The 12,685-nt window shown below is 37.8% G+C and overlaps 1 protein-coding gene across 1 annotated transcript; it reads left to right on the top strand.

Moving 5' to 3' along the window:
* Positions 1-9,670: 9,670 nt before the first annotated feature.
* Positions 9,671-12,310, top strand: LOC107777203 (protein RER1B). The gene is made up of 4 exons (XM_016597191.2): positions 9,671-9,883; positions 10,803-11,189; positions 11,765-11,945; positions 12,098-12,310. Exons 2-4 carry the CDS (start codon positions 10,837-10,839, stop codon positions 12,122-12,124), a joined length of 561 nt encoding a protein of 186 aa, XP_016452677.1. The 5' UTR covers positions 9,671-9,883; positions 10,803-10,836; the 3' UTR covers positions 12,125-12,310.
* The last annotated feature ends 375 nt before the right edge of the window (positions 12,311-12,685 follow it).

Genomic DNA, 12,685 nt, shown 5'->3' with positions numbered 1-12,685 from the left:
ACACGTCAATTGCGACAAAACATAACGGCGGGTTGAAGTAGGAAAAAATCCGTGTGATATTCTTGAGAAGGATTGCACTGTACTCCCTTAGAATCGTAAACTCCCGTTGCTATTACGCAATATAATTTCGTATGAAATTTTGCTTAAGACCGTTACCTTGCTAAATATGACCATCTTTAATTTGTGATTTTAGAGAAGCCTTGTTACCATTGCAATTTGAGCTAATCACGTTACCTTGCAAATTTTGTATGAATCTCTCTTAAAGAGATCTTTGTGAGCTCCATCAATTACTTGAAGACAGGATATAAGCATCTCACTCTTTACTTTGTAGAGACAAGCACCTCATTTAGGTGAATGAGAGGTCTTTTATCATAATGGGTGTGGCCCCCACTCTTTTGATGACTTTGGCGACAAAGTCCTCTAATTGTGCCCTCTTGCTTTGTGGGTTAAGACTCATTATCAAGAGTCCTTTGGGCTGCCACATTGGTGTCTAATCAAAACATATCCAAATACACTAATTTAATAATTAATCTCCTACTAAGATCACTAATTATCCAATTATCCATATAATTAAGAATTATTTAATTTACTTATAATACTACTTACTTTTAACACACTTTATACATCGTGTTATCATGGTCATGTGGTACCTTGTATGACACTAGTCCATAAATACGAGGTATTGTAGCTTGGACCGTATTTTATCCCAAAATGTCAAACTTTGACGAAAATCGTTTTCTTCAATTCACTTACCCTCTCACCTTCACGAATTTACTTATCACTTATTTGAAGTAGCACAATACTTATAATCCCAAAATAATCTCATTCCCAAACTTACGTCGATTAGCTTACGACAAAATTTTTAACAAACGAAAATGCGGGATGTAATATCTCATTTCTAAGCTTCCATAAATTTACTTATGGTGTAGTTTCACGTACGAAAATATGGGGTGTAACATCATTCCCCCCTTGGAACATTCGTCCTCGAATGTTGACTGATGCACTTATCATTTTCATAACCTATGTCTTCCGAATACTTTAGTACTCTCCTTGCCATCTAGGCAACTGTTATGTGAATAAATCCAAAGGCCAAGGCATTCCCCCCTTTAGGCCTCTTTCTCACACCATGACTTGTGGTCGAAATCCTTCCAATCTCGTAACTGTTGCTACCTTCTATCATGCAGCCTGTATGACTCTTACCTTGTAAATGCGGTTATGCGACTCTTCTCTCCTTGTTCCTCCAGCTTTTAGCCAATCTCTAGGACTCACTTTGTGAACATATACAGAGCTTGATAAGATGTCCCTCTGGGCATCTATAAGTATACTGAAGTTCTTCACTCGATACTTTGTTGAACTTATGAATATTGATATTTCTTATTTCATAGACCTGGTTATTCATTCGTATGACTTTACTGCATCTAGGTAGGTCATACTATACCATAACTCTTACCTTGGTTTATCGTTGTTGAGGTCTGCTACCAATTTCCAGCTTACTCTAGTTGCTTATCCTATATGTATAAGTCTAAGTCCTTTAATGCTTTCTCATTACTGTTCATCTTAACAATGACAGCCTAATCTCATCTCATACTTTGTAACTTTTATCCATCCATTATTGATTTACCTCAATATTGATCTATAATCTACCACTGATAACTTGACCTTTTATGTAACACTACCGCTAGGGCTCACGTCGCATCAAGGAACATTTGAAGTAATTTTCCTGATCCACCTGAGGCCATATGATACTATACTTCCATAACCGTATTCATAGCATCCCAAGGTGATTCACCTCATGTGGGTATTTTAATCATGTGTCATTCGTAAAATCCCTCTTCTTTTTTTTTTCAAATCATTACTCTATCGAAGGCCCAAACGCCATCCTTTATCTATCACAGTTACACCCTTATTATACTATTAGGGCAGCATTCCATCTTTTCTAAATGCTATTAGTCTTAGACTCAATTGAGTTCATGCAGGCTATACTGATTTTTCTATAACTTAGAGAAACCATTAGCTCTCTTGTTTTCTTGGGCTTAATCCCGAGGACTTATCCAGTTTTGTCACCTTCTCACTCGCCTTTTCTTATCCTTACTCATGTCTTCCTAAAACTTTGTCATTTTACCATAATTTAGCTTGCGATATACACATATCTATTATTACTACTCGCAACCTTCCTTCAACTTGCTTGCACCCTGGATTTCCTTATGTTATTCTGAAACATCAAGCGAGACATCACATTGTCTCAAACTCTTCTTTAATCTCTTAACTAGGCCTCTCGGTACCTAGAAACCATAGGCTGGAAGATATGCCACTGACGACGCCATTATCACTCCTGGATACTGAATCCCAACGCTTCTAGCTCTTCATCTTGAAGTTATAGATTATTCACAACCTTCTGCACCTGAGTATCTCGTATGTTGTTCACCTTTACCTTACTTGCCTTAAAATCTTGCATCACACCTTCTATTTCTTTCATGACCTCCCTTCCATATAGGTATGATTCACATCCACAACTTGAAGCTCTATTATAACACTTGCACCTTTGGTGCATACATAATCCGGTGGAAGATTCATACTGACTTCTTATGAGGCTGGTACTCTTCTAATTGGCTTTCTCGTAGAGCCGTTCTAGAATATGGTTGTTGTACTATCTCTCTTGTACCTCTGATATTAAGAGTGATTCTGCAATGTTCTCAATCATAATGTCTATAATTTTCTGGGTCCAATAATCAGACTCCTGATTTACTCTGTTAATGTAACTCTTTAATTTCCTCTTTCCTCTGATCAACCTTTATGTAGGCTTAAGCTACCATCCGATCTGCGGCTCATGGTATTAGTTGTTACTTTAGCCTTTTATAGACGTTATGGAATATCCTTGATACCATCATCTAACAATTCAATCCCTTGTCTATGACCTGGACTCAATTCTTTCTTTTTGGCATGATCCAAATGATACAAACGAAACGAGCAAAATAGCAACTTTCATAAATGACTCTATTCATAGAAATGCTAGCGATGCTTATGTTCTTGATTCCCCATGTGTCATATTATTCTATCATCTGTTCATGAGTCTCAGAAAATACGTGAGTTGATAAAGTTTATTTCATGATATTAATCAAAGGTATAATGGTCTTATGATGTTCCGAAAGAAATTATTCGATCAATGAATGATCCAGAGTTAGCTATGTTATGAACGCACTCAAGATTTCGGAGTATTATCCATGCAGCATATATGTTGACAATCATAAAACTATAGAAGACCCTGGTATAAGTTTTGGGCCACGACGGGCACCCGGTACCTTAATCAACCGAGTACTAACGTAACGTATCTTTTTGTATCATACTATCATAGGTAAATGAGACGGAAAGGCTGCCGTAGGATAACTAGAATAAAACACGTAATACCAACTTATACATAAGAAATACGGGCCTATAAGCCTAAAATGATCACTCGTACACTGAACATAGGCTGACAAGGCCATACAACCATTCACGTACATGACATATGTCTACAAGCCTCTAAGGATACATAAATATCATAAAGGTCGGGACAGAGCCCCGCCATACCAATCAACACATGTCCTAATCATACTGACCAATAGCAACTCCGGAGAAAATGGAGCGCACCAACATCTTTCGCTAAGATGATAGCCTACTTGGAGGACTCTCGACCTGTCTATCGGGACCTTTGGGCATGAAACGCAGCATCCCCAGGCAAACAGGACGTTAGTACAAATAATGTACTGAGTATGTAAGGAATGAAAATCAGTAAATAATAGACATGAGAGAAACATGGAGTAAAAGACTCAACATGTAAGTCTGAATAACTCTGTGAATCATTAATATTTATAATGTCATGCATATGCGTATATTTATAATGTCATGGAAACCATGCATAGGTATATGCGTTCATAACATCATCAAGCCTCTGAGAGCATCCCATCATATCATCTCGGCCACTGTGGGAAAAATCATCAACATATACCAGTTGATCAGGAGGTGGTGCGTATATAATACCGTAACCTTTTCCCATATCCCATATACATATATATACATATATACGCGTATATAACGCCATCTGGTCATGGGTCAATGTACATGTATAAATGCATAAGAAATACGTTAATAAGATTTCTCGGAATATCATAAAATCAACATGCCTTTCGAATGAACTTTATCAAATACGTATTTTTCTGAGACTCATGAACAGAAGATATAATAATAATTCACATGGGGAATCAATAATATAGACACCCCTAGTACTTCTATGAATAGATTAATTTATGAAAATTGTGCGTTTACTCATTTCGTTTGTATCGTATGGATCACGCCAAAAAGAAAGAAGGGATAGCCTAAACATACCTGAGCAGATTCTCTTGACAATCCCTCTAACACACGTCAATTGCGAAAACACGTAACGGCGGGTCGAAGTAGGGGAAATCCGTATGATATTCTTGAGAAGGATTGCACCGTACTCCCTAAGAATCGTAAAATCCCGTTGCTATTACGCAGTATAATTTCGTATGAAATTTTTCTTAAGACCGTTACCTTGCTGAATATGACCATCTTTAATTTGTGATTATAGAGAAGCCTCACGTTACCATTGCAATTTGAGCTAATCATGTTACCTTGCAAATTTTGTAAAAATCTCTCTTAAAGAGATCTTTGTGAGCTCCATCCGTTACTTGAAGACAAGATATAAGCATCTCTCTTTACTTTGTAGAGACAAGCACCTCATTTAGGTGAATGAGAGGTATTTTATCATAATGGGTGTGGGCCCCACTCTTTTGATGACTTTGGCCACAAAGTCCTCTAAATGTGCCATCTTGCTTTGTGGGTTACGACTCATTATCAAGAGTCCTTTAGGCTGCCACGTTGGAGTCTAATCAAAACATATCCAAATACACTAATTAAATAATTAATCTCCCACTAGGATCACTAATTACCTAATTATCATATAATTAAGAATTATCTCAAATTACTTATAATACTACTCACTTTTAACACACGTTATACATCTTGCTATCATGGTCATGTGGTACCTTGTATGGCACTAGTCCATAAATACAGGGTATTGTAGCTTGGACCGTATTTTATCCCAAAATGTCAAACTTTGAAGTAACTCATTTTCTTTCAATCCACTTACTCTCTCACCTTTACGAATTTACTTATCACTTATTTGAAGTAGCACAATACTTATAATCCCAAAATAATCTCATTCCCGAACTTACGTCGATTATCTTACGACGAAATGTTTAACACACGAAAATGTGGGATGTAACATCTCTTTTCCGAGCTTTCATCAATTTACTTATGGCGTACTTTCACGTACGAAAATATGGGGCTTAACATATTGAATCCGTTTAGAACTAGGGTTGCGGGCACGACCTGGTCCTGTTGACCAAGCTGCTCTACGACCTTCGATCTAATAATGTTGGATGAACTACCTGGATCAATTAACACATGCTTAACTTGAGTTTTATTCATAACTACAGATATTACCAGTGCATCGTTGTGGGGTTGTATGACTCCTTCTGCGTCTTTATCATTAAAGGACAAGGTGCCTATGGGTGCGTAATCCTGAGTCCGAGATCGCTTCTCTCTTACGATCGACATCTTAGTGCGCTTAAGCACCGGCTCCTGGGGGGTATTGGTCCCTCCGATGATCATGTGGATGATGTGTTGTGGCTTTTCTTGTTTGTTTTGTCTATTGAATTCTCTATTTTTAAAATGGTTTTTGGCTTGGTCGCTTAAGAACTCTCGAAGGTGCCCTTCATTGAATAACCGGGCTACCTCCTCTCTCAGTTGCCTACAATCTTCCGTTCTATGGCCATGAGTGTCATGATATTCACACACTTGATTGGGATTCCTCTGGGCTGGGTCGATCTGTAGAGGTCGAGGCCATTTAGTATCTTTGATGCGTCTGATAGCCGACACGATGGCGGATGCATCGATGTTGAAGTTATATTCTAATAACCGTGGTGCTTCCTTAGGTGCAGTATGCTTGTCGAACCTATTCCTGTTCATCATCCCCCGAGACCCTTATCCTCAATCACTTCTTTTATTGCCTTGTACGGGGTTACGTCTTGGTTCGTCACCCCTATGATCTCTACTATACTGCCGGTATCGGTCCCTGATCGGCCTTGGTTCTTGGTTGATGTCCTTTTTAATAACGGACCCAGAACCCAACTGGTCGTCTTCGACTCTAATTTTTGATTGATACCGATTGTGTACATCGGCCCAGGTAACAGTTGGGTAATCGATCAGGTTCTGCTTCAACCGTCGTAAAGCCATCGAACTTCGTTCATTTAGACCTTGAGTGAAAGCTTGAACAACCCAATCGTCTGTGACTGTGGTAGATCCGTTCGTTCCATTTGGAAACGAGATACGAATTCTCTTAGCATCTCGTTATTTTTTTGTCTTACTTTGAAAAGGTCCGACTTCCTAGTCTCGACCTTTATGGCTCCATCATGTGCTTTTACGAAAGCATCTGTAAGCATAGCAAAAGAATCGGTAGAGTTAGGTGGTAAATTATGATACCATATCATTGCTCCCTTTGAAAGGGTTTCACCAAATTTTTTCAATAATACAGATTCGATCTCGTCGTCTTTTAGATCGTTCCATTATATTTAGGAATTTCGGGCATGTAGAACTTCTTGGGGATCAGTTTCGGCACCGCGCTCGGGGGGGGGGAAAGGCTTTTGTACGAATTTTTTGAAATCCAAGCCCTTCAATATTGGTGGTGCCCCCGGGAACTGATCAACCCTGGAGTTATACGTTTCCTATTTTTTGTCGTTTTCTTTAATCCTCCTTGATCCTGACTCTATTCGCTTCATCAGTTCCTCGAGTATCCTAACAATTTCAGGATTAGTCCCCGATTCTTGCTCATTCGACCTTACTACAGTTGGCCCCGTTTTGTGGGTGACTTCTCGGGATGGACCGGGCTCCGGCCTGCTCGGTGCCTGGGTTTGGCTATGCAACTGAGCTATCGCTACCTGTTGAGCTTGCAACATTTCGAAAATCATATGCAAGTTGATTCCATTTTCCTCAACGTATTGAGTATTTGGAGCTGCAGATCGAGTTCCACCATGAATGCTATTTTCAGGGTCGGAACGTTGGTTTTCCTCGATGGCCACATGTGAATTAACGTCTATTGGTACTTCGACCTGTTCTCCAACGGCATCAACGAGTGGCCTTTCATCCCCGGACGTCAAGTTGTTGTTCTTATCTTGAAGACCAGCTTCGTTGCTGATAGGTAGGGCCATAAATGGAGAATTTATCGTTTTCTACCTGAAATCAAAAATACTTCCAAGGGCAAGCGTAAAATAGTGTGTTTTACAGAGATTCGTACCAAATAACCACTATTATCCTTAGCCCCACGGTGGGCGCTAAACTGTTTACCCGAAAAATGGATAGAGTTGAATTTATACGTAATTCTAAGGATACGTGGTATAATTTGGTACAAATCGGAAAAGTAAGTAGAAAAATATCGAATATTGACTGTAAAAAAGAATGAAATACAAACTAAATTGAGTGGAGAATAATTTATAAACAAGCAAGATAAATCAATGTCCGAAGCCCAACAACGAATGACCTATGAATAAGATGAACCGATGTACAAAGCTCAAAAAAGGATAATCTTTATTATACATGTGAATCTCAATAATTTCTGAATATGAGAGTGTATTGATGTCTCAATGTTGAACGTGTACCCTACAGAAATGGTAGCCACTCTTTATATACTGGAGGGATCCTACTTTGGATATAATTAAAAATACATAGTGGGGATCCCATGATAGATTAGTCAATTAGTTTTTCCTTAATTCCCGCCGAGATTCTCTCCCTTGGTGCGGCTACAACGGCTCTTTATTTCTTAGCTCGATCTTGGTCGGTCTTAGAACTTGGTCGATCTCTGGATCTCAAACTCGATATTGACTCGAGCTCGATACTATGTTGAGCTCGGCATCGACTGATCTGGATCTCGAGTTTGATAACACCACTTCGCATCACAATTCGATTTGAACTCGAGCTCGATATTGACTTCGAGCTTGGTATTGATCGGTTTTGAGCTCGATAACCTAGCTTCAGATCTCATCTCAATATTATGATGACGACCCTCGGTTCACCATGTTCTAATCTCGACTAATTACTCGAAGATCAAGCTCGGTTTTGACCGTTTACAATATTTACGTTTACACACATATACACATACGTTTAACTATATATTCACGAGAATGATACAACTAATGCACTTTAAAACATGATAAGAAGGGTATTTCAAAAGCCAAAAACCTGTTGGTTCTTGCGAAAAAAGCACTCTACCAAGAAAAAGGAGCAGACCAGCAGAGGCAGAGCTAGGATTTGAAGTGTATGGGTTCTAAATTATAAATACAGGGTCTCGAAAAAAGTCACCAATTTTTCTTCTACTGTAGCTCCGCCCTAACTACATATGAAAGTTTTCTTCTTAATAAGGACATAAGGCCACTCTATGTGAATGCAAGTTAGTCTCCCTAAGAAACTAAAAACAAGAAAGTAGGACAACAACCACATACCTTGTCTATCGACTTATCGGAGACTCCAAGTTCGAACTTTTGGAAAGAACCAAAGCACAAATTGACAAAGAGAATGAAGTTCAAAATGTGGGACAACCCTAGAATTAAAAATTAAAAATCAAATTTTGTATAAATTATCAAATATAAAATATAAGAGGAAAAATGAAAGAAAAAAAAATCAGGAAAGAAGAATTGAAGAAGGAAGAAGGGAAAAAAAAATCAGGAAAGAAGAATTGAAGAAGGAAGAAGGGTCTAACTTCTAAGGGAGAAAGAGCATACATTGATACACAACGAGAGTTGAAAGGCGTATGGATCTGACAGATTGTGGTAGCAGCGCCAGCGATCAACAGAGGCAGAACCCTAGCTTTTTTCATTTGGGATTGAGAAGATGAGAATACGTCTTTTTGTTTAGAGAAGAATTTGTTTATTAGAAAGAAAAAAAGTTTTATGTTTTATTTATTAAAAAGTATAAATGTTAGTTTAAAGGAAGGCAAAGTGTCGTTTGGACTTTGGAGTTGTTTCGGAATTACGATGTCGTTTACTTTGTGCTTTCTTAAAAAGAAATATTGTAAAAAAACAACAAAATATTTCACTGCTTTCAAGCATTAATTCGAACCCGCGCATTCTCCAAGCGAACCCAGAACTCTTACCATTGAACCCAGAGCCCTTTTGTTATTAGGTTCGGTATGATATATTTATATAGAATCAGTAAAATTTTCAATACAAATATAGGGTCTCGGAAAAAGTTACTGAGTTTGCCCGAACCCGCACCGTCTACCGTAGCTCCGCCCCGCAGACCAGAGGTCGCCGATATATGTAATACTGTGTTTGATACTTGCTAGAAGAAGCCAAGTGCAAGCAACAATACTTAATATGCCTTAAAAAAAAAAATCAGAAACCTCTTTCTTATGGGAAACGGTGGCAACTCTTCGAAACAGCCGTGTGTTGGCTTCTGTTAGTATGCTTAGTTTTTTTATGTTAATTTTGTAAATAGAATAGGATATTTAGTTAATGAAAAGAATATTTTGATAATTTAACTTTTTAGTTAGATTAGTAATAGTTGCTCAAATTTAAATTAATTAGTCAAATATAAATTACTTTTTACCAAGCAAGCTATTAAAGACCGGTTTCATTCCCGCAAGTCGGTTTCAACTGCACGCGCTCAACATTCCGATCGTTTTTCGTTCATAAGTTTTCTCGGAGATCAGAAAATCGGAAGTTAAGCTCAAATCTGTAATTCTCACAGATTGCTTCCAACTCTACTCCTCAATTGAATCAGTGATTGCTCCAAAAATCTCAAGTCTCCATCTTAACAATCTTTCGTATTAAGGGTAACTCTATTTCTAATTAATAATTTCATGGATATGAACCTTCTTTTTCAGTTTTTAGTTCTTGATTGGCGTTTCCTTAATCTATTGCTGCGTAATTCGGTAATTGCCGAACTAATTGAACATTTTCGATACTGTTTATTTATTCTTATCCATGTTGTAGTGTTGAGCACTTGAATTGCATAGTCTATTAATATCTTAGTTTAGTTGGTCATAAATCAATCTAGCAAACAAAAGCTATTTCTGTTTTTCACTCTTTTGTTTTTTAAATTTTGGGTGGGGTGGCTCATGGAGAGGTGAAGATAGAAGAAGGGCGGATCTTTGGTTGTATTAGAATACTGCGCCTATACGAGCACCCAAGGTTGTCGCCTAGTGGTTAATAAAGTGGGAGGACAACCATGAGATTTAGGTACAAAAGCCAGCGAAGGCAAAAAATACTCAGTGATTTGTTTTTATCTGCTTAAACCTTGATTGGTAGAGTTACTGGTGTCAAAAAAAAAAAAGGACACTGCGCTTATATGATGGAAGTGAAATTGCAACCGCTAGACTGCATTAATAATCCTGCAAAGACGCTGTTGAAATTGATTTATTAAAACAAGTATGAGGGAAACTCAGTTATTGTTCCCAGTTCCTAGTGACTATGACCCAATCCTCCTCAATTAACTGGTAATAGTACAAATATATATATGCGATATGTGTGTATATGCGTCTGTGTATCTGTTAGGGAAGTTCATTTCCAATTAAATTTTACTTTTGGCACGCTGAGAAGCTTTGCCTAGAGTATTTGGCAGCAATTACCAGGCCAGTTCGTCCGTGCTTCTTCTTTTGAAGTCTTTATTCTATTAGGATGTAAGAGGAATTAGATGAATTATCTTTTTGTTTTGTTATGCTTTCTGTAATGGTTCTACTTTCATATGCTTAGGTTGTACCGTTGTAGAAGTCTCTGAGTTGACTTCATGGAGGGAGTTGAAGTTGATGGTGGTGATGCAGTTCTATCACCACTAGCAAAGTGGAAAGATGAAATTTCTAGGACATTTCGCTACTATTTGGATAGGTCTGCTCCTTATACCTTCCGCAGGTGGCTTGGAACATTGACAGCTGCATCAATATATATGTTGCGTGTTTACTATGGTCGTGGATTCTACGTCATCTCATATGGTGTAGGAACCTATATTTTGAATTTGTTGATTGGGTTTCTGTCACCAAAGGTGGATCCTGAGCTGGAAGCTTCGGAAGGTGCTTCTTTGCCACCTAAAGACAATGACGAATTTAGACCTTTCGTTCGCCGGCTGCCTGAATTTTTGTTCTGGTGAGATCATAGACCTCAAAATATGAAATATTCATTGTAATTTACTTTGTTCATTAGGCTTTGCATCTCTGTTTCAACTATTGCTGTTTGACTCATTTCATGGTATAGTTACAATGTAATGTGGTGATCAACTTTTCTTGTTTTAGACAGCAAAGATACAGTGATTTACACTCCATTATTGAAGTTTGTGATGAATGACTTTTCATGATTCCATTTGATCATGTTGTGAATATGCATCGTCGTGCAATAAAGTTGTTTTTTTGTGCATAGTAATTGTCATGGATTAGCTTGTTGCTGAGCAGGCTATTATTCCAAAAACATGAAAAATATTGTTCTTTGCTTGTTAGTATGATATAAGGACTAGTCTAGTCACTGTATCTAATCAAAAGGCAGGTTAACACAGGGTAGGCATTGATGATTCCTATTTAAACTGGGGAAGGATGACGGATTAACACATGTTAACTGACCTAAATGTTATATTAGCTGCACGTGCGGAGTTCTTCTTCGTCCTCTTGCTATTCATCACGATCTTTTCCCTAATGGAAATTTCCTTTCATATTTTCCTGAGGTTTCAGGTATGCAACAACAAAAGCTTTCATCGTAGCCTTCCTGATGACCTTCTGCTCTATATTTGATGTCCCAGTATTCTGGCCAATATTGTTATGTTACTGGATTTTTCTCTTTGTCCTCACTATGAAGCGTCAGATCACACACATGATTAGATACAAGTATGATCCATTCAACATTGGGAAAAAGGTAAAGAGTTTTTCACTTGAATTGAATTTTTTGTGATAGTACTCTTTGCTGTTTCTCTTTGTTATCTCATTGTTTTTATCTTTAGCTTATGACAAATGTCTAATAATTTTCAAGTTTTCTGTTTAATAAATTAATCCTCCTGGATTCTGCAGAAGCATACTGGGAATAAATCTGATTGAGGCAGTAGTAGCTTTATGTCAGGAGTGATTTGTGATATCTTGTCAAGGGTAGTGAATGTCCCCTCCTTTGTTTTGAGAAACTTGTGTAAATATTCTTCTTCTTGAACATGTATCCCATGCACATGTAAATGTTGCGAAATATGTAGATTTGCTTCCTGCAGATATAAAAGCAAGTGTTGAGAGTTACCATGAACTCTTTTTTTGGTTTCCTTGTGATTTCTTACAAGGATTCAGGTATTTGGGAGGATAGGGAACTTTGTTATTATCACCATTGCACCTATTGAGTTACTGCACCACTATGTCTCAATATAATACTAAAATCAGGAGCATGGCAGATATTAGGTGATGTTGTGTTCCTTGACAGAATGACAGTTGCTCCAGGTTAGGACTTATGATGCTCCGTTCTCTTTCGTTAATTGATCTCCAATCTTACTTCTCTGGATCAGGTGCATGTGCAGGACAAAGACAGGAATTAGTTATTACTTATTAGAATTAACTACCCAATCGTGTTACATCTGGTGTTTATTATGGTATGCTATCCTAGATAATTTTGTGCAGTAT

Source organism: Nicotiana tabacum, chromosome 9 (assembly GCF_000715075.1).
Source record: "Nicotiana tabacum cultivar K326 chromosome 9, ASM71507v2, whole genome shotgun sequence".
NCBI classification, from domain to species: domain Eukaryota; kingdom Viridiplantae; phylum Streptophyta; class Magnoliopsida; order Solanales; family Solanaceae; genus Nicotiana; species Nicotiana tabacum.
This window is presented reverse-complemented; position numbering and strand designations above follow the sequence as displayed.